Source organism: Macrosteles quadrilineatus, unplaced genomic scaffold (genome assembly GCF_028750875.1).
Source record: "Macrosteles quadrilineatus isolate MER2022 unplaced genomic scaffold, UCM_ALF_1.0 Scaffold_9__3_contigs__length_116548681, whole genome shotgun sequence".
Lineage (NCBI taxonomy): Eukaryota > Metazoa > Arthropoda > Insecta > Hemiptera > Cicadellidae > Macrosteles > Macrosteles quadrilineatus.
This window is the reverse complement of record NW_026542602.1, coordinates 30,902,862-30,925,897: the sequence shown is the minus strand read 5'-3', so window position 1 is coordinate 30,925,897 and position 23,036 is coordinate 30,902,862. Positions and strand designations below refer to the sequence as shown.

Sequence of the window (23,036 nt, the reverse complement as noted above, 5' to 3'; positions counted from 1 at the left end):
CATGGGAAATTCAAACATCATAGAATAAAATATTTAGATCTTGGCATGAGTTGTATCTGATTATATCAAGGCACCTTGTACTCCTCCTCGGCAGTGTGTTGCAGCAGTTGAGTCTCCAAGACAGAGAGAGCCTGTCGTGCCAGGTCTGCTGTCCGGGCCAGTACAGGCAGTGAGGGAGCGTCACGGGTGAACACAGAACCTCCACGGTCATACTGAGTAGCTATGAACAGGGGCGGCAGAGACGACCTGTCACTGCGGAACACTGACTCTATCTCCACCAGGTCCTCACCTGCTCAACAGAGAATGTTTGTCACTCTCAAGCATTGTAGTTACAAGCAAATATTTTTGTAATATTTTTTAAGACCATAAACTGGTTCTTCCGCCTTATCATGTTACTGTTAGATATCATATTTACTGTAACTTGAACAGGTAAAAACAGAGGTTGAGCACTTCATGCAACACTTATTATCTCAAGACTCCCAGGGGACAAAATATTGTGTATCTTCTCTGTGTAGGCCTACTATGATCAACTTAGATTATTTCTAAGGCAAACTAGCTTGTCACTTTATTCTGAAAAATTATGATTCTGACCTACAGTCTTTCCTTCAACAAAGCTAAGGAGGCTAAAAAGTAATTTTTTAGTAAAAACTTCAAACTATCAAAGTAATCTGAACAAAATGTAAACGTACGTTTCAAGTCACCATTGAAGTTAACAATGACAGGCTCCAGATGCCAGTTGGTGTGAGCCAGGAGGTGAAGGAACCTAAGGAACATCGGCTGAGGTTGTGTCAGAGTTCGGAACGGCTCAGGGGAGAGGAATAGAGACGCCACCAGCAGCTCTACAACCACCTCAGGTACATGAGAGGCATCTAACAGTTGACAGCAGAGCCACCTCTTGGCCAGCCTACATGCCACACTGTACGCTGGGAACTGCTGCTGCAACCTGTCAACCAAGTATATCATACATCATCTACAGTCTACGGCTCAGGGGAGAGGAATAGAGACGCCACCAGCAGCTCTACAACCACCTCAGGTACATGAGAGGCATCTAACAGTTGACAGCAGAGCCACCTCTTGGCCAGCCTACATGCCACACTGTACGCTGGGAACTGCTGCTGCAACCTGTCAACCAAGTATATCATACATCATCTACAGTCTACGGCTCAGGGGAGAGGAATAGAGACGCCACCAGCAGCTCTACAACCACCTCAGGTACATGAGAGGCATCTAACAGTTGACAGCAGAGCCACCTCTTGGCCAGCCTACATGCCACACTGTACGCTGGGAACTGCTGCTGCAACCTGTCAACCAAGTATATCATACATCATCTACAGTCTACGGCTCAGGGGAGAGGAATAGAGACGCCACCAGCAGCTCTACAACCACCTCAGGTACATGAGAGGCATCTAACAGTTGACAGCAGAGCCACCTCTTGGCCAGCCTACATGTCACACTGTAAGCTGGGATCTGCTGCTGCAACCTGTCAACCAAGTATATCATACATCATCTACAGTCTATGGCTCAGGGGAGAGGAACAGAGATGCCACCAGCAGCTCTACAACCACCTCAGGTACATGAGAGGCATCTAACAGTTGACAGCAAAGCCACCTCTTGGCCAGCCTACATGACACACTGTACGCTGGGAACTGCTGCTGCAACCTGTCAACCAAGTATATCATACATCATCTACAGTCTACGGCTCAGGGGAGAGGAACAGAGATGCCACCAGCAGCTCTACAACCACCTCAGGTACGTGAGAGGCATCTAACAGTTGACAGCAAAGCCACCTCTTGGCCAGCCTACATGCCACACTGTACGCTGGGAACTGCTGCTGCAACCTGTCAACCAAGTATATCATACATCATCTACAGTCTACGGCTCAGGGGAGAGGAATAGAGACGCCACCAGCAGCTCTACAACCACCTCAGGTACATGAGAGGCATCTAACAGTTGACAGGAGAGCCACCTCTTGGCCAGCCTACATGCCACACTGTACGCTGGGAACTGCTGCTGCAACCTGTCAACCAAGTATATCATACATCATCTACAGTCTACGGCTCAGGGGAGAGGAATAGAGACGCCACCAGCAGCTCTACAACCACCTCAGGTACATGAGAGGCATCTAACAGTTGACAGCAGAGCCACCTCTTGGCCAGCCTACATGACACACTGTAAGCTGGGATCTGCTGCTGCAACCTGTCAACCAAGTATATCATACATCATCTACAGTCTATGGCACAGGGGAGAGGAACAGAGATGCCACCAGCAGCTCTACAACCACCTCAGGTACGTGAGAGGCATCTAACAGTTGACAGCAAAGCCACCTCTTGGCCAGCCTACATGACACACTGTAAGCTGGGATCTGCTGCTGCAACCTGTCAACCAAGTATATCATACATCATCTACAGTCTACGGCTCAGGGGAGAGGAACAGAGATGCCACCAGCAGCTCTACAACCACCTCAGGTACGTGAGAGGCATCTAACAGTTGACAGCAAAGCCACCTCTTGGCCAGCCTACATGACACACTGTAAGCTGGGATCTGCTGCTGCAACCTGTCAACCAAGTATATCATACATCATCTACAGTCTATGGCACAGGGGAGAGGAACAGAGATGCCACCAGCAGCTCTACAACCACCTCAGGTACGTGAGAGGCATCTAACAGTTGACAGCAAAGCCACCTCTTGGCCAGCCTACATGACACACTGTAAGCTGGGAACTGCTGCTGTAACCTGTCAACCAAGTATATCATACATCATCTACAGTCTATGGCACAGGGGAGAGGAACAGAGATGCCACCAGCAGCTCTACAACCACCTCAGGTACGTGAGAGGCATCTAACAGTTGACAGCAGAGCCACCTCTTGGCCAGCCTACATGCCACACTGTACGCTGGGAACTGCTGCTGCAACCTGTCAACCAAGTATATCATACATCATCTACAGTCTATGGCTCAGGGGAGAGGAACAGAGATGCCACCAGCAGCTCTACAACCACCTCAGGTACGTGAGAGGCATCTAACAGTTGACAGCAGAGCCACCTCTTGGCCAGCCTACATGTCACACTGTAAGCTGGGAACTGCTGCTGCAACCTGTCAACCAAGTATATCATACATCATCTACAGTCTACGGCTCAGGGGAGAGGAACAGAGATGCCACCAGCAGCTCTACAACCACCTCAGGTACGTGAGAGGCATCTAACAGTTGACAGCAAAGCCACCTCTTGGCCAGCCTACATGACACACTGTACGCTGGGAACTGCTGCTGCAACCTGTCAACCAAGTATATCATACATCATCTACAGTATATGGCACAGGGGAGAGGAACAGAGATGCCACCAGCAGCTCTACAACCACCTCAGGTACGTGAGAGGCATCTAACAGTTGACAGCAAAGCCACCTCTTGGCCAGCCTACATGACACACTGTACGCTGGGAACTGCTGCTGCAACCTGTCAACCAAGTATATCATACATCATCTACAGTCTATGGCACAGGGGAGGCTCTTTCAGGATGACTTTCTTGGGATTCAATAACAATACAAGTGGGATAATGAAATGTGATACTTATGAGAACATCAGATATAACTCTATGATTGATATTCGGCAAAGCTTTGTTTGTTCTGATACCACTATCAGTATCATGGGAATAAATTAGGTTGTCAGCATCAAAACTTAGAAATACTAAGGAATCCATGACAAATTAAATTATCAGATTTTCGATTGGGATATAAATGTACTGTGTATCACAGGATCCATAATGTGTGTAGTAAACTAGTCATGTCATAAGATTGCAATGTGTGTGGTATTTCCTCACCCGTGTAGTGCTCCAGTCAGTTTAGGTAGATGCAAGTAATCCCTCTCTAGTGCCAGGGACTCAGGAGTATCCCGGTAACAGAGCTTCCCGTCTGGAGTGGTTGTCGCCTTCAGGAGAGATACTTCTCGTGGGTACACAATCCTCACCCGGAATACAAACCCTTCCTGCACCAACGACATTGTTTTCAAAGTTTTTTATGATATTTACATCTGTTTTACATTTTACCTCAAGAAGGTTTTCTTTCATGTGGTAAATGCTTTATATATGTTCAATTAACTGCAAAAATTATCATAGCAAGACATAGAAATATAGAATTATTCATTTGGTTCAGTTTGCAAGTATTTGAGCAGCATTAGTATAACACAAGAAAAGTGTTTAATCAATAAAAAAGTTACGTTATTTTTAGAGAATTCAAAATTAACAGAGGTTGTCCCACGTAATAATTTGTTTCAGCTAATTTATGTCAATAATAAACTGATGTCCGTACCTTAAATATGTGTACGTAGTCTGAGAATGCCTGAGTTTGGACATCATACTTCTCTAACATCGTTTTGGCAATTTGAATATAAAACGCAGCCTTGATTCTCCTGATTGCTTCGATGTCTTCTGGCCACTGACGAGAAAGACCCAACTGTACAACACCTGCAAACAACAAACGCTTGTGCAACTTTCAAGAACACTGATAATTTATTGTAAATCGTTTTGTAATGAGCAACATTTATTCTCTACATAGGCAGTACTAATAATGCTTTAAGAGCATTTAGGAGATCCAGACTAAGGTGGACATTTTAAGTATTATAGCACTAATGAGGCTTACAAAGATTGGATGGCACACAAGGAATGGTTACACAGCTCACTTGCAAAAGAAAGAGGTCCAAGCAGTTGATATGACAGCATACACAAAAATATACAACCAATTCATTTCTACTTATAACTGTCCTTCTATCTTTTCCTTATATAGAAACCTCCTTGCAGTGGTGAAATATCAAATATCAAATAAATTATCTTGTGAACTTTTTGTGTGTAGTTAACTGCATGAACAAGTCTTGGGTAAGTTAGCTGTCTATTCGTTCCTTCTGCACCTTTAGTAAAAAATACTATCTAAAGAAACTGGTTCAAAAATAGGGTATTTGCAAGGAATTGTTTGCGAAATTAACAGGAAAGCAGGCTTACACTTAAACTGCTCGTATTAGAATATAGGATAACGTTAAATTAAATTATTAAGTCTATAAATAGAAATGCATAATCATCACAGAGGTAGACATTTTCCCATTAAAGAAATTGCAATGGCAGTTGTAATTTGAAATTAACCCTTACAGGACTATAGGCGGATATATCCGCTAGCATTTTGTACATAGCAAACATTTTGTGTTGGAAGGTAGGCAGATATATCTGCCGATTATTACGACAGTTATTGATTCTCTATAACATCATACATACTATATGCTGTCTGGGAAGGGTTAAATCTATTACACTTTGTTGTCAGGGTTGCCAACACAGCTGAAGAAACAAAGTATTCTTACTGTTGCATATGTATTAATATGTTTACTCGCAAAATCTACTAACTTTTCTATATTCAAAAACAAATGTACACACATATACATAAAATACACTGGCCTACTATGAAATGTGAGGAGTGGTGATTATATTATATTAAGGTTTTGTAGTTTCTGGAGTGGGTGAACCATTGGTAACTTAATTCCAATTTTCTAAGTTCTGAGAGGTTGCAGTTTGGAGGCGGGTGTTTTATTATTTTTGAAGAGAAGTAACTGTTGAAACTAGATTTTGAGTGTGATGAGACATGGTTGACTATTGGTTTGTCTTTGAAATTATTTTTTACATCTAGACGATGACCGTTTATTCTGGTACGGAACTAGTTCTTTGTTAGGCCTATGGGGTGGGCAGTCTTTACATTGGAGCTAATAAATCACATTGCTGGTGCTGCAGGTGTTATGTCCTTGAATTTTGTAAACACTCTTGTTATCTCATAATAATAATAAAATCTAACCTTCAATGGGAGCCACGTAATGTGGAGGTTGCCTGAACGTGTCGGAGAGCAAGAAGCACTCAGCAGCCTCCACTCCTGTTAGTGACTGAGGCTTGTGGTGGCCAGGGAGAGGTGGGAACACATCGGTTGCCCTCAGAGCAGCTGCGATGCCCTGCACTGAGGCGACATCCAGTGGTAGCTCAGGCAACTCCCTCAGCTGCTTAGCCAAGGCGTCCCAGGCTCTGACTACAGCAGCACACGCCTCCTCTCCAGCGCCACAGTGAAATGACTCTGGGACAAACTGTACACAACTTTTAGTGTTTGTGTTTGTAGTAATTTGTTTTTGAGAAGTTGGCGGTCTGCAAAATCTAGATACGACGGGACGAAAGTTATGAAAATAATTTTGAACCCGGCTGATCCAATTTGACTCTGCTGGATTGAAGCAGTGCCACTGGTGATCCCAAATACAATTGGTCAGGTTTAGTGGGTACAAACCTCACATGCAAGGGGATCCAAAATAATTTAAAAAATAACACAAGACTGAAAAATTGTTACTTAACTTGATCTTGATACTTAACTAGACTGATGTTTTAGACTGATAAAATTAGTATTTTTCAAAGTTGAACTATATCTTAACTGAAATCACCATGTTTCCTATGCGTAAGAGTTATTTTTAATATGGTAGGCCTAATTCATATTTGTATTTGTTTTTGTCTGTTGTTTTTCAAATAAAATATTTTTAATAATCTTGCCTATTTTTTTCTTTTTTTAGGTATTTAACAACGTTACAAAATCTGGTTAAAATGTTGAACGTGCATTTCCTGTTATATACGAAATCAAAAAGGAAAATTCCGTCTCGATATCGTCTCAAAATTTAATGAGGAATAAAAAAATACTGTCTCGTTTTAACTCAAACCAAAAACCCAATCCTGCCCATCCCTACTAGTTTGCTAATGTGATTTTTACCATCACAGTACCTCACTGTGATCATCTTACAGACTTGTAGTCAATGGTGAAAGGCAGTTAGCGACAAGCGAAATTTACAAATTTGTTCAAAGTTGAACATTCCATGTCACAGAAAGTACATTACATCTCACCTGTTTCTCAGTGACAAGGGTCTCCAGTTGGTCAGCCTGGTATGTGATGTCCTGAGAGCGCAGCTGTAGTCGTGACATGAGCAGATACGTGACCATGTCACGTGTGACCAGCCGACGGGATGAGAGAGGAGCATCAGGATCACGCCACACCACCGTCTCGCACACAGTCCCGTCACGGAACCTTCGCAGCTCACAGCGATCTCCCCACAGCGCTCGGAACTTTGCGGCCTGAGACATTACACAGAAGCTCAGTCAATATGATATAGCTTGGTTGGGGCTGTTTATAATAAGTTAGATTAGATTTCTACAACACTAACACACCATTGTGTAGATTTTAAGATGAAGATGAGTATTGAATTAATGAGATGATACCTTTGTTACAAATTTCATCAACGTATTTTTTTGTATGTTCTGCAACGGAGTTGTTATTCAGTTGGACTACCTGTGGCTCATTAGCAGGAGGTCCCTTCTCCACAATGCTGTATGCAGTTTCTGGGTTGAGTCTCAGTCCCACCACAAGAGTCAAGTCACTGAGGGGAGCCTCCACCCCCACCCCCCACTGTGGTAGGGGGGGTAGTTGAAACTCCAGGTGAGCCAACCGTCCCCCCACCCCTCTCTCTAGCAGCCTTCCTACAGCGACAGCCACCAGCATGTCAGGGGTTGCAAAATGTTTCATCCGCTCTTCTTTGCTTGTCTCCTTTTTCAACACACTTTGAACGACGTTCCAATTCTTCTGAATGCTGGAAAGAGATTCATAATCATTTAGAAAGATACAAAAGAAGTAAGTGACTGATAAAATATTGAAGTTGTTCGACAGAAGTAAATAAATATGCATGCATAATAAATATGATGTTTATCTTGTGTTTGACAGCACAATTCCTTTTTGGACTAAGAATTGACTACTTTTAATTAGGGGTCTGCGGGTCCCCGATTTTTTCGGGTCGGGTCGGGCCAGCGGAAGGCCCGAGAGACCGGGTCGGGTCAGAGATTTGATCGGGCCAAGATCGGGTCGGGCCAAAAAAAAATAATTAAATTATTATTTTCAAAGAAACACCCTTATATATATTATTACAGAGGAATTAAAACGTTAAAATTCAAATTAAATATTAAGTTTGCTCACGATGGTTTAAGAACAAAGACACAACAGAGCAATTGCCGTACTGTCACTAGCCAGAGCCAGTCGTCTACTGACAAAAGCCGTGACGCAACAGTGCAAAGAAAACGAAGTCAAAAGAAAGACTATTTATCCAGAGGTAGCAGTTTAATTATTTATTGTTTATTCCATACCTAGTTTAAAATATATTTTAGTATTTTACATAATAAATTATAAACAAAAGAAATATCTGATATAGTGTACAGATCTGTATCTTGTTATTTTATTTTCCTATTGTCCTTTTTGTCATTCAGTAACAAAACAAAACAACACTTCTGATTGTCTGGTTCTGCATTGTATGGTCACCATTTCATTTTTAAAAAAAGTATCAAGTATCAGCAAGACTACAAAGAGGTTAGGCCTAAATATTTTATAATTTGTATGAAAGTTTTCATCAGTAAAATTATTTTTTCTTAAGTTAGATTGAGTTTCAAAAAGGATATTTCTAAGATCCAATACAACATTTACAAGACACATACTACCATGAATTAATTTCTTTGGAAATTATCTGTAACAGTTTTATATTTTTTAATAAAGAAATAATATATATTTTTGTCTCTACTTCCTTGTTTCGTTACTTGCATTTTGTCAGCAATTGGACAACCGGGTGGTGTAATAGGGCAGGGGAGGGGGAGGGTCTATGACCTTGAGTGTCCCCGAGCCGGGTTGTGCAAGAGGGGAGGGGAGGGGGAGGGTCTGTAACCTTGAGTGTCCCCGGGCCCGGAACCTGGCTGTGAGTGTGATTCATGGTTTTTTGTTTACATTCTACTACCCTTCCTTCCGAGAAAAAGACCTTACAGTTTCAAAAACATTGACTTACAGTATAAAAACATTGAGTTGTGTTGCTAATTAGGGCACTATAATTTCTGTGCTGTCTGCTTATGTTGCCAAATTAGCATTTAACTTTCTTTTCTCTTGATTTAATATAATTTTCTATAATTATATTAAGAGTTCCTTTTCAGGTAGGCTACCTAATTAATTGTGATATTAATTAAATAACTTACGTCATCAATCCATAAATTGCTGTGGAGTACGCGTTTCAACCATCAGGTCATCCTCAGCTCCACTGTCACTAGGTTGAATTTGCTTCTATGTTGCATTATAGCAACAGCGTCGATATGTTAAATAAATAGTCCAAACATATTTTACATTTATCACACATACACGACACGTACGAAACATTTAGATAACAAATACTGAGTAACACCGTGCGCACGGCTGGACGGGCTCAGGTTTGCGGCTACGACTATTTATTTAACATATCGACGCTGTTGCTATAATGCAACATAGAAGCAAATTCAACCTAGTGACAGTGGAGCTGAGGATGACCTGATGGTTGAAACGCGTACTCCACAGCAATTTATGGATTGATGACGTAAGTTATTTAATTATTTGATAACTCAATCCGTTGTGCTACAATCTCAACATTATGAATTGTGATATTGTTTGACTTGAGTTTATGGATTTTTAATTCTTTTCATTTATTAGCTATCAAAATCAGTTGTTTTAGGATTTTAATCTCTTGCAATACCGTAGGTCTATACTACTGTGTATGACATGATATGCAATTTTTACAGCCTTTACTATAACTATACCATAAACAATGTATGTGTGTTATTTACTGTTTTAGAGTGTTATAGTAAATTAGTTTACACAATATCTTTTCTTCAATGAGTTCTCCACTTGTCATGTTGCTTAGCCTATTACTATAAAAATTACCTAATTCCTATGTAAAGCTGTAGAATAAATGCCAATAATAGATAATTCTTTATTTATGATGATGTAACTAATAATGCTATTGTAAATGTGAGGTTTTTATACTTGGGAGGTTAGGAGGCAGGGAATGAATGATTCATATTGCATGGTGGAAACATAGAATTTTTATTTTCTTCTTGCTTGCAGTCTTGAAGCCAGTCCACAGGCCCTAAACTTGTGATAAGGTTAATTGATTTGTTTATGATCCTTTTATATTAAGTTCCATTTCAAACTTGTTGTAATATAACTATTTAGATATTTCAACAGTTATAAAAATGGGAAAGAATGGCTTGATAAAAAAAATTATTTTCTTCTTTCTTGCAGTTGATTCAACTCCTAAGCTGTAAATAAGTTATGAACATGAAATAATATACATAAATACAATCTTTTTTCATATTTTATTTTCAAGTAATATTATAAACACAGAGTTAAAAGAAAAAAAATCCGGTAATTAATAATTTTTGGCCCGACCCGATTTTGGCCCGAAACCCGAGGACCAAAATTATCGGCCCGACCCGACCCGACCCGAACCAAAAAAGTCTGACCCGCAGACCCCTACTTTTAATTGACTAGTTGATTAACAACATACCAAAGAACGTGGTCAAACTGGCGTAGGAAAGGCATTGGGGTCATGAACAATGCTTGGAAACTGTTCATGTTGGGATTGTCCAGACAATCTACTGCCAACTTGGCTTCTTGTCTAATCTGTAAAAATTATAATAAATTTCATTACATATAGAGATTTAAAAATAAATCTAATAAATAACACTTTAAACATAACACTTACTACGTTAGCTTATAACAATGCATTATAAAATATGGAAAGTGGTTGATTTTATTGATTTTATTTAACATTCCCGAAGCATCGAAATCGTTACAATCTTCATTTTTTGGATGCAGTATTTCACTCATAGTATCTGAGTCCTAAAAGCTATTGATATAGGCTACAAACATTAGAAAGGGTTGGAAGCAGGCAAGTGTCGATAGAACAAATCCAATCCTGAGAAAATCCCGAATTAAATTTAATCCCGACCAGAAGATCAGGGATATATTTCTGATTTCTCCCTGTCCATACCAACTGAATATGAATGCAGGCGTGAGATGACCTTATAGATTTGTCAATGATCAAGATGGGCCATTTATGACATGCTCAATGATCAAGGGAATCTATGACTAGACCAGAGTATTCACTTACCCTGAGATACGTGAGGCGATTCACACTGGCAGCCAAGTTGCAGTAGCCTGTAGCATCCACAAACACAACATCAAAATGTTCATGGAACTCTTGTAATTTTGGAGCGGTCTCTTCTTTTTTTGTAGAGCTCATCGTATATCCTTCCTTGGTCCAGTCTGACTGACCTGGACAAATTTTTTTTGTAATATATGTATATATTAATGGTGCAAGAAGTTACATTATATTTTGTATATTGGTTTCACTCCAGATAATAATCACTTTTGTTTTGTTCTGATTGTTGTGTTTGTTTAAAATAATAACTATTCACTTGTGATTTTTAATGGAGAATAGATTGAATGCTCTAGATTTTATCTTGTTCTTTTAGTCTAGTAAAAGTAAAATTATTATTAAATATCCTGAAAATGGTCAATTTAAACATCCAGAAAGAATAGAAGTAAACCACGTTGAGTGCGCGAGACGGGAATTTCTGCCCTGCGGTAGCGGCACCACTGGCGCAGGGCGAGATTGTCATCCTCCTTCCATAACAACAACCTTGCTTCAGTGTGAGCTCAACCTTGCCCGGGGAACGTTTTGTTGAATTGCCACGCTACGTTTCGCTTCGTGTTGTTGAAGCTACGTTTCCATGTCAATCATTTTGATCTTTTTCGGTACCTCGTGTTCGTGTCAACTACATTGTGTGGAGTTTTAACTTAGTACTATTTTTTTATACTCGTATTAATGTTTTAGTTATAGCTTTAATTATTTCCATACAAAATATTTCTTATATATTATAAAAAATGTTTGAAAACAATTTGTGATTGAAATTTCTGAACACTAAAAGACTTTATATAATGGTGGGGGGGAGGGGGGAGTTTGTAATAATATTGTTGGGCGTTTATTTTCAAATAACGTTTTGTAGCCTAATCCGACATATACTTTAGCACATTATCATAAATTCTTTCTTATACATTTGAAAAGGAAAAACTAAAACAAATATTTCAAAGGAGAATATGTCAACATATTAAGCGAGACCTGAACAAAAGCGAATAAATGTCATGACTAACTATGTAGATGTTTGAGCATAAAAACTGACAACATCCCTTTATATAGTAAAGTATATGTAAAATCCTAATACAGTATATGTAATATATGTTTGTGTAACTGATTGCCCTAGTCACATAGCCACGTTTTGCTGCCTCAATTTTTGTAATCAGATTTGTTTTTTAACAATTGGTTTATCTGAAATGTACATGATTTTTCTGTAAGCAGGTGTTGGAAGTACACTTACTTAGCAGAAGCCAGACGTTGCGTACCACCTGGTAGCTGCTCATGAGTGAGTTGAGTTTCCGGGACATCAACATAGATGTCACCAGCATACTAACCAAATGTCCGCTAAAACCACCGAGGCCCTGCAAGCATTCATATCAGTGTTGTAAATGAGACGCAAGACATACAAAAACCAACTCAAAATAGTGAGAGCAGTATTTAGTTTGGCTAGGCCAAGGACCATATGACTAGTTAATTATTTCATTTCAACTATTTACTGTGCCTGTATTCACATCTTCTGAATCATCAATCACATTCTATTCTCAGTGAATTATTTAAATTGAGGTGGTCAGTAGATCAGTAGATGTATTGCTCACCTACCAAACAGAATCCATTGCCAGTTTGATGAAGAAAAACCCAGAAGCATTTCTGGTTTCAATGTGGACTTTGCTGTCCTTGATCATGGAACCTTTAGTGAATTGCCGAGCAAATAAGTAGCTGGTCTTAGACTAACATCAAGCTATAAATGTCACCTATCCTACATATCTTGTTGTTGCTTATTTATAATTTAACATTTTTAACCTAACTTTTTCAGTTTTTTAGACCATAATTTTCATTAATCTGCAATTTACAAACATTCAACTCAAATCATTTGATCTTCATCTTGTTAGTCTTGTCTTACTAAACACAGCTAGTCTTCCTATCCAAATAATTAAGCTACTTCCAAACCTTTTTATAACATGTTATCAACTGAAATGAATGTCTTGTCTTACTTACATGACTGTTAAAAAAAAAAAAAAAAAAAAAAACGCTTACAGTGTCAAGTTGGCGTTGTCTCAGCCACACCCTCAGCAACAACACACCATCTTTCAGGTTGTTGTTGTTCTCCAGAACTTGTGCTTGGACTGCGTCATTACTAGTTAACACCAGATCACCGACCACGCTAGCATTGTACACTGATGACGCTGTCTGACAATCTGAAAACAGTGTTTTTGTATATCATCTAGTGACAAAATGGCTGGGTAGCTCAGTGGTTATAGTGCTCGCCTCGTAATCAACAGGGGCGGATCCAGGACATTGTTCAGGGGGGGGGGCGCACTTCATTTTTTACATATTATATGGACAAATAAGTTATGAACGAAAATGTGGTGAACTTTTGTAAGGGTTCAAAATAAAACCCATTTTTGAAGATAGGTTCCGGTTTACTGGTATTTTTAAAATACCTGAAACCAAGAATTGGTGAAAAACATTCTGGTTTATTGGTTGTTATGCAATAGTTTTGCCGCGATCATGGAAGACGAAAATGACGTCCCAATACGCTATTGCTTATTTTTGATACAACAGCTTATCTTAACCCATAAACCTGTTATGGTGTGGTGTGTTAACATAAACATTACAAACCAACAATTTATTCAGATTTTAACTCATTTTATATGTTTGTGAAATTTTATTCAGATTTTTATTTGCTAATTTGTGAAACAATTTTATTTAGGTTTTGATTTATTTGTGAGACAATTTTATTTAGGTTTGAATTTTTTAATTTGTGAAACTGCATAGGCCTAGAAAAAATTTACTTGCACATAAATACAACTAACCATGCTTTATAGTAACTGTAGGAAAATATAATGTGTAACACAACAGTTACCCACATAATAACTATTTATCTTTTTAAGACCCAGTGAGAATGCAACAAGAGAATAGTTACTATTATCTTGAGAATGCACCACAGGTTTTGTTATGAATAAAAAATATCTCTTTATTATCACAATAACGTTCGTCATAATAGCGTAGCTACTAGTGACATTGTCAGTACCTAACTCACGACATATTTATCAGATTTTGGGATTTAAAAGGTTACGGTTATTTGTACACTTTGTGTTTGGATTGAGTTTTAAGATTTCCAAACTTAAATTAAAGATTAAAATTCAAACATAGAAAAATTAAATTGGCTTTTCTTGAAGAAGCAAAGGTGATGGAGAGAGTAGTAGATTAAAATTCAATTTTCATCAAAATACACAAATTTCTAAACTAAATCCAACTTCTCTCTACTAAAACTTACCTTTCTTCTTCCCTTTCGTGAGCCATGACTCTCTTATGTTATTTTTACATGGAGTGAAGCGAGAGAGTTTGAAGGTATTTCCCTGAGGAACTGCTGATATATAAATGTTAACCTAAAAATAGAAAAAAAATCAAGTGATACCACAATTAATTCTGTTACCAACATGTTTTACATATTTGTGTGCTTTGGGGTTTGCTAACTAATTTCTATGTTATTTAACATTCTGAACACCTTTTTTGTGTGAAGTGGTTCGATGTTAATACTCGTGAAAAGAGTGAACAAAACAGTTGTTGAACAAACTAATAAAGACTTAGAAGGTTGAACAAGCCAAGGCGCATAATTGAGAAGTTCAAGTCGCAGATTAATTTGTGTCAGTTGTACTGACATTCTTCTTCTGATATTCTTAGCTTTTTCCAGGCAAAAGTGGATGTGTCATTTTTGGACTTCATGATCCCAAGGTAATGTTTTTCCCATATTTTTTTACACCTGTCCAGGAATCTCATGCCAAAAAGGTGAAATTCTACTTTTAGTGAAAAACTTTAGTGATTTACTATTACTCACTTCCAGAAGAGCAAACAGCAGAACACAAAATATTTAAGACAATGAGCAGTATAGGTACAAGTGAAACATTTGGTTAGTTTCAATCTCATTAAATTAAGTTGAAGAGTAACAAGCTCCTTAAGACTCCATGTAGGCCTATAACTTAGTAATTATAAATTTTATCACGGTCTGTTCTAAATTCTAACCCTTTCATTGAACTAAAAAAATGTGATTTTTTGCATAATTTGTTTATGCTACCATAAAATCTATATATTTAATACACAGTTGTAACACTGTTTTCTCAGTAATTACTAGACCGATCTACAAGATTTATGTCTCAAATTAAAGGGGATAGTGTGTAGATTTGCCGAACTTCCTTGGAATTTACGTTTTTTCTAAGGGCTACGACCTACAGCCCTTTAAAGTTCGAGTCAATACAATTCTTATTGAAGAATATAATACACAGTTTATAAATTATTCGTCAGCTGTTTAATGTTTGTCAGACATTTGTTATTATTTTTATAACCTCACTTTCAGTATGCAATTATTAAACTTGGAGTTTCTGTTTATAAACACACGATTTTGATCAAGGAAAACGTATTTGTTAACTTATTTTTGAAATGTTTTAGTTTTCCTGCAAAGTATCTGAAGGAAAGTGGTAATTGAGTTTAAGTTTGAGTATGGAATGTGAAATAATACCCATAATAGGGAAAGGAAACTTATTGTTTTGATTGATATAATTTATTCTCTACGGCCACCAGAATAATCATGGGGAAATCCGCTTGCAAGTTGTACATATAATTGCTAATGAGTGGGAAACATACAAACATTTTATAGTTGGTGACGAATCTTACTCAAGATCAGTGTTAGACGTTCAGTGGTACCAAACTTTACCTTCTCGAGATGGCGAGTACGCTGGGATACGTGGAACTACAATATATCAGTGAATTTTTTTTCAAGTACACAGGGAAGTTGCTTGAGAAACTGTGACTTACCATTCGGTTCTGGCGAAGAAGTATGTGACTTGATGTTTAATGGCAATGTTGACTCGGGTCATTATAGCGTTATAAAACTTTATACTGTAAATAACCCCAGGGTGTGAAAAGTACAAAAAGAAAAAGAAAAGGTAATCATTAACTGGGCGTAAAGAGACATACCGAACGAAAAAAATGTAGAGAACCATCGAACTAAAAAGGTAAAGAGCAGTGTTGGTGTTAAATGTGCTCTGGAAGTCCCTACAAAAAAATACCAACTCTTTTGAATTGGGGTCATTAGATTGGATCTGTCACTACTTCAAATCTATGAATTTCGAGTCAGAACAGACTAACTGGGACACAGAAATGTTTTAGTTTTCCTGCAAAGTGATCTGAAGGAATGTGGTAATTGAGTTTAAGTTTGAGCATGGAATGTGAAATAATACCCATAGTAGGGGACGGAAACTTATTGTTTTGATCAATATAATTTATTCTCTATAGCCATCAGAACAATCATAGGGAAATCCGCTTGCAAGTTGTACAGATAATTGCTAACGATTGGTAAACATACAAACATTGTATCGTAAGTGATTAATCTTACTCAAGATCAGTGTTCGACGTGAAAATTTTACCTTCTTGAGATGGCGAGTACGCTGGGATATTTGGAACTACAATTTATCAGTGAACTATACCCTATATATATTTGTTCGAGTAGGCCTACACAGGGAAGTTGCTTGAGAAACTGTGACTTACGATTTCGGTTCTGGCGAAGAGTATCTGACTTGATGTTTAATGGCAATGTTGACTCGGGTCATTATAGCGTTATAAAACTTTATCATTAACCCCATGATGTGAAAAGTACAAAAAGAAAAAGAAAAGGTAATCATTAACCGGGCGTAAAGAGACATACAGAACGAAAAAACACGTAGAGAACCATCGAACTAAAAAGGTAAAGAGCAGTGATGGTGTTAAATGTGCTCTGGAAGTCCCTTCTAAAAAATACAATTTTTTTTGAATTGGGGTCGTTAGATTGGATTTGTCAGTAGGCTACTGCAAATCTATGAATTTTGAGTCAGAACAGACTAACTGGGACACAAATATTTTTTCCTTATGTTGTCACAAGGGGAAGGTAAAATGAACTCCTTATCAACATTTTGAGTTAATGGCAAATCTTATCAACAGCGACTATAAAAAAAGTATTAAGGGTCAAAAGAGACAAAAAACTATTTGAGTAAAATATAATACAAATCTGCATTTGAAATGGCCAGTTCTAAGTCTCACTTGAATCAACATCTTTCTGGTAGTGGTAGTCTACATAGTTTTAAAATCCACGACTCCTTTTCCATCAAATTGGACCGTTAATACCCTCTAACATTGAACAAAGTATGCCCAACTATACGACATAAACACAGCTTTTACTCACAGTATGGGTCAAAGATTCGTGAAATGCGACCAACTGCTGATGCGTGATTTACATGTAGGCTAAGTGACTATCTTTATTCCATACAACAAATGTAATGAAAAAAACGACGAATATAGGAATATACTTGAGCAAATTATCTAAATATCATAAATAGCTGCTTATTAGGTTATCAGCATTGCCCAGTTCGTATACTATTTATTTTTCAAATGAAACTCGAATTAATATTAAACATTCATTTGGTTAAAATAATATATAGGTTTGATTAACATAAAATAGTTTATACAGGCAAACTATCAGTTCTATTTCATGTAAAAAATTAAACAACCCCTAAATAAAATACAAATAAACAGTATTTGTAATTATTATTTCTTTTATTGCTGACAATATTCCCGTGGCGGAGCACGGGCGGTTAACTAGTACCATCCAATCAAAACTCTAGACCAACACAAAGTATCCAAGGCAAATTTATAGCCATGGGAAATATATGTAGTTGATGGAGATTAGTTGATGTCCTAGAATTTAGAAACTGGGATTCCCTTTGATTTTTTTTAAACCAACATTGTTGTTGGGAAAGCATTTGGTCATATTAAAACAATCCAGGAAACATCAACTGAAAATTAGGATTTTATAATGGATAGGTTCTTAGCAGCCTTACCATATGACAAAAATATATGAAAAGCCCAAATAAACACATGGACATATGTTGGTGTACATATGTGTTTTTATTTATACATTTTCATTAAAATAGGCCTGCAATTAAACCTATTTATTACAAACTCCTTAAAAACACTGGCCTAAAGCCATATTTACCAACACGTAATATGATTAAATTTTGTTTGCATTTGAATTGTTTAAAAAAATCATAAGTTAAATATTTGTTGAACGGCTTGATATTTTGCAATCATGGCGTTGAGATGAGGAAATAGTATTTTTATCTGTCTATCCGACAATTAATGAACGGTTGTCATCGAAAATTCAAAAATCAAAATAGTTTGAAGGCGAATGTGAGATAATTTATGTTTGAAACTGACCAATCCTGTGAACATGTAACTAGGTTATTAGTTACCTTATTGAGTTTGTCCACGGCAGGATGCAGTAACAGTCTGGGACACAACGGGTTTCCTCCGAGCAAAGACCAGCTTACACCTTGCTGCTTACATACAAGCTCGCTTGTCTGCAATAGTCTAGCGAGGTGTCCCAAGTACACAGCTCGCTTGAGGTGGTAACGAGCATTCAGGTAGTCCTCTTTCAGGAAACATTTCTATTACAAACAGAAAAGTAAAAAAAAATTTGTATGAACTGTAAAATGTGTTTGTCCCTTACTAGCCTGCAATAAAGGAATAGGTAAATATTTTACAAACAGGGCATTTAACTGAAAGTTAAATTCTTATCAATATCAATTAACATAACCAACAATAGGCTAAATGACAATTACAAAATAAAAATATAATGTATACTGCGCCAAACAGCATATAATATAAACAATTGATAATTTTTTAGATCTTTGGATAGTCTCAGCTGCTATTTTCAAGTGATTGCAGAAACAACTAATTTAGTAGTTGTTTGAATTTGGGAGGTGCTACGAGCAAATTAATGAGGTTATCCACACTCATCGGCTATTTAAATTGTTAAGATAACATTCAACTTGGCTCTGGCCCAACTGAAATGCTCAGACAGTGTCGAGAAGAAGCGTAACCAGTAACCATGCTAACTTAATAACCCTCCCAAAATAACACATTTATTGAAAATTTAACAAATTGATCATGCCAAGAAAAGACTATGTGAAATAATCCTATCATTATTCCAAAACCTGTTATGGAACTTACGTTACAACAATGAGGACCTATTTTAGGTAAAATATACATCCAGTTTTAGTAAAATATTAAGATCTCAGTGAGTAATGAAAACTGATAATCTAAACCTGACTAATTTATGTAGAAGATTTATCATTTTCTATCAAATGTAATCACTATGAAGGTTTTTTTAACAAGGTAACCAGGTCATTCAGATAAGAACAGTATATCTGTTGTTTTTTGCCTCCTGATCACAAATTTAACTTATTCTAGAGGTAAAAATACCTTTCATCTGTCAGTGTGATCATATGTCACCGATGAGCGGCGACCGGTTTCAACCTAGCAGTGGGGCCACCCCACACTAGCGATACAGTTCTCACTAGTACCACTACTACAACTGACACAACACCCCAATAACACACAAATAGGCCTAGCTATTGTACATTCCCGAAGCATTGAAATCGTTACAATCTTCTAACGAATATCAGATCTTTTCGTTCATATCAGAAATATTCAGTTGTGAATATTTCTGATAAATATCACTCCTTAGAGATTGTCAGAAAGTTTATAAATATGTCATGAGAAACAACACTTAAATACATTTTTACAAAAACACATGTGGCCACAAATTGACTGCGCGGCGGACGGTACGCGTACATTAAGTTGCTAGTCCAGACACGCGTACCACGTACCGTTCGCCGCACAGTCAATTTGGGGCGACACATGTTTTTGTAAAATATGTATTTAAGAGTTGTTTCTCGTGACGTATTTATAGACTTTCTGACAACCTCTTTGGAGTGATATTTTTTATGTTCTTTCATCGCCTGAAGATGGCCCCACTGCTGGGTTGAAACCGGTCGCCACTCATCCGTGACATATGATCACACTGACGGATGAAAGGTATTTTAACCTCTAGATTAATTTAAGAGCAGTATGTAAAATAAGAAATTTCAGGTTTAGAAATAAAAAATAAAATAATTTTAGAAGTGAACTTACTTTTGGCATTTCAACAGTGATATCCACAGACAATGAAGGACCCAGACAGCAGCCAGAGTTGTACGAACCCACCACTGAGGCTGATACAGGTCTCAAGAAATGGGTGACGGGTCGGTCCTCCTCCTTTGGCATTTTGGGTAGAGGAGATTTTACATCCAATAAGCATTCTGTGTCCAGCTAAAAAAACAAAAAAAAACAGGTAGAATGCCCTAGAACTAACAGTGATATACAGAAAGTAGGCTAGGCCTACAAATAAAAAATACCAGTGATAAAAGCTTAGATAGTGTAGGCCTATTTTAAAGTTTATTCCTAGATATAAATTTATAAAAACGTTGATCGATTTGTTTAAATTAAAAATACAGTACAGTAAGCTCATTAATTTTGATTAAGGTTAATTATCTCAATAGAATTAAGTAAAAGAAATAGGTCTTAACTCAGTAAATAGCATTAGTTTTACTTGGAGTGGTAAATCTTGGGCCTTTTGAGAAAACTCCCCCTGGTTAAGAAAAATGACGTATTTTAACACATCTTAGCACTTATGCAGTTGCTGAACGACTAACATGTTTATCAAAACCCTTAAACTGCCTATTAGACATGCAAATTGCAAGTTAAATGGAAGATGTCAGCACATGTGGACTGGTTAGAGATCACCAGGTATTTTACTCATGCTGGAAAGAAGCAAATATCATGGCTTTAGGACTGGGAGAAGAATTGGTTCTATTTTTGAAGAAGATTTGAAGTAAATAATTATTCTGGTATTGTATAAAAACATTAAAAACTGGCAATTTGAAGATTGATAACACCATGTTGTAAACCAAGAAATAATGCCTGGTGTTTGAGCTAAATAATGTCCCTGTTCTAAAGTCCTAGAAGGGTTAATCAGCCTGCAAGCTACCACCCCAAAGCTATTCGGAATGTTTCTTAAACACTTAATGAGAATTTAGCTAATCCATAGAACTTTTCCTATATTCAATGTCAGTATATCTAACAGGTACTCTATTAGGTAACAGGCTATTCTTCTAAAATCACTTGACTTTTATGGAAATATAGATTAAATGTCCTTGATGTACAGATTTATCTAGCCTTAGAGGCCTTTCTTCTGCAATGATCACTAAGATAAGTCCATGTTTCCTACTAAAAATTGTAGCACTTCGCCTAACATCCTCGTTCATCGTTTGTAGGAATCTTCAACTTGTAGGTGTTCTTCATTATATAAACTAATAAAGATAATAAATTCTTTAAAAAAATTATCTCTATTTCTTCTACTTGGTGGTGTTCTATGACTTTTTATGTTTCCATAGCTTGCACTTTGCAAATGGGTTCTTTCAATGATTGTCAAGAAATACAGTATGTAGGCCTACTTATTTGGATAATATATCAAATCGTCCAGGCTTTCTCACATTTTTCCATTGTAATATGTAAGCAAAGCAGACCCAAATTCAAAGAGTAAATAGGCCTATTTAATTTCAACCAGGTCAGTAAAGTTGAATTTTTGTAGGACGCATTTCCTTGAATTGAAACTTAAATATTAACAGCAATTAAATTATCCAGCTTATCATAATGTAAACAAACATGTTCTTCATAAAGATAACATGAGAACATTAAAAGCCACTGGGCAGAGCCCAAGAGACTTTTTCATAAACTTAAGGTCAGTTTGCTAATCTATGTGACACGCTCTTTACAATGAGACGTCAATGGTCAAAATAGGTTAAGAAATGGCTGAGGAGTTCAAAGGAAAAATTTTGTGTTGGCGTATTAATTATATGGATAAGTAATAAACAAGCTTGATCTATACCAAGATGAAGTCTAGATTTTCAAGAGTCTATAGTAATACATTTAAGAGATAGGTAGGTAATGTTCTAAAAACTAAGACACATTTTCAAAAACATAAAACAAACTTATAATAAGTTACCTTGATTTTGTCTGAATCATCAACTTTCATCAGAAAATCTTTAATTTTCTCTAGCCAAGGTTTTATTTGTTTACGCTCTACTTTTTTGGGTTTCACTTCTTTCAACATCTCTTCAATTTGCATCCTGAATAAGTTTGAATGGAATAAATTTTCCGTTTCACGTAAACGGATCATTTCTTCCGCTGTGGGTGGTTTCATATCAGCCGTAGACACTTTCTTCTTTTTCTTCTTCTTCTTTTGGGTGACTTTTGTATTTTCAGTACTTTCCTCTCCATTTTCACTTGCGTCTTCATCTTCTTCTCCATCCTAGAAAAAAAAATAATCAAAATTACTATCAAAAGCCAAATTAATTGTTTTTTTTTTTTTTATATAAGTAGGCTATACTGTAGGCCTACACCTACCTAAGCTAATACACACGGGCATGATTTGTAAATGTGGCTAGGCCTATAAATTTGTTTAAATTACCTACACCATTTTCCAGCTCCGACTAGGCGCTATTACTGATCATTGAGTAAAAAGCCTTAAAAACATAGGAACCTATAAAGAAATAAAAAGTTAAAAACCTACATAAACTTACAGTATTTAACCTCGATAGTTCGACATTTAGTGGACTGAAAGGATGTTGAATTATCGAGATGTCGAACTATAGGGAGTAAATGGAGTTTACTGTATAGCTTTTTTCTTTCTTTTAGAGAGTAAAAAGGTCTCTACATCAGAAGTTGGTTTTACAAAGGTACCGTAGGTGATGTTATTATGTGTTGTTAAACGGTGTACTTTTATTTATGCTCAACAAAAGTTTTTTTTTATAAATAGTTTTAACATTTTACTAGACAATATACTGTAAACTTAGCTAGGGTTCGTCAATTAATTTGATAATTGCTACATAATAATAACAATGTGGTTAAATAGATAAAATGTTTAGATCGGTCCCTTTCAAAAAGTAAAAAATGTCACTGGCATGAAAACAGGTTTGTACAGTCCAACCTCAGTATAACGAATCTGAAGGGACCGAACTGAATATTCGTTATATCAAGGATTTCGTTAAAACGGGGTTCGTTATATAGAGGTTACTATATGTTTGCAGGAATTTCGCT

At 37.1% G+C, this 23,036-nt stretch overlaps 1 protein-coding gene across 1 annotated transcript in view; it reads right to left on the bottom strand.

Moving 5' to 3' along the window:
• Positions 1-23,036, bottom strand: part of LOC129003863 (nucleolar protein 6-like) — a 29,254-nt gene that overhangs the window by 2,949 nt on the left and 3,269 nt on the right. Inside the window, exons 3-17 of the mRNA XM_054432190.1 lie at positions 21,943-22,248; positions 20,031-20,207; positions 18,308-18,502; positions 14,305-14,416; positions 13,062-13,222; positions 12,268-12,388; positions 11,001-11,164; positions 10,395-10,510; positions 7,340-7,637; positions 6,898-7,125; positions 5,822-6,101; positions 4,301-4,455; positions 3,814-3,977; positions 690-943; positions 75-289 (exon numbers count right to left, since the gene is read on the bottom strand). Of these exons, the coding sequence (XP_054288165.1) occupies positions 75-289; positions 690-943; positions 3,814-3,977; positions 4,301-4,455; positions 5,822-6,101; positions 6,898-7,125; positions 7,340-7,637; positions 10,395-10,510; positions 11,001-11,164; positions 12,268-12,388; positions 13,062-13,222; positions 14,305-14,416; positions 18,308-18,502; positions 20,031-20,207; positions 21,943-22,248 (2,946 nt within the window). The remainder of the gene's footprint in view (positions 1-74; positions 290-689; positions 944-3,813; positions 3,978-4,300; positions 4,456-5,821; positions 6,102-6,897; positions 7,126-7,339; positions 7,638-10,394; positions 10,511-11,000; positions 11,165-12,267; positions 12,389-13,061; positions 13,223-14,304; positions 14,417-18,307; positions 18,503-20,030; positions 20,208-21,942; positions 22,249-23,036) is intronic.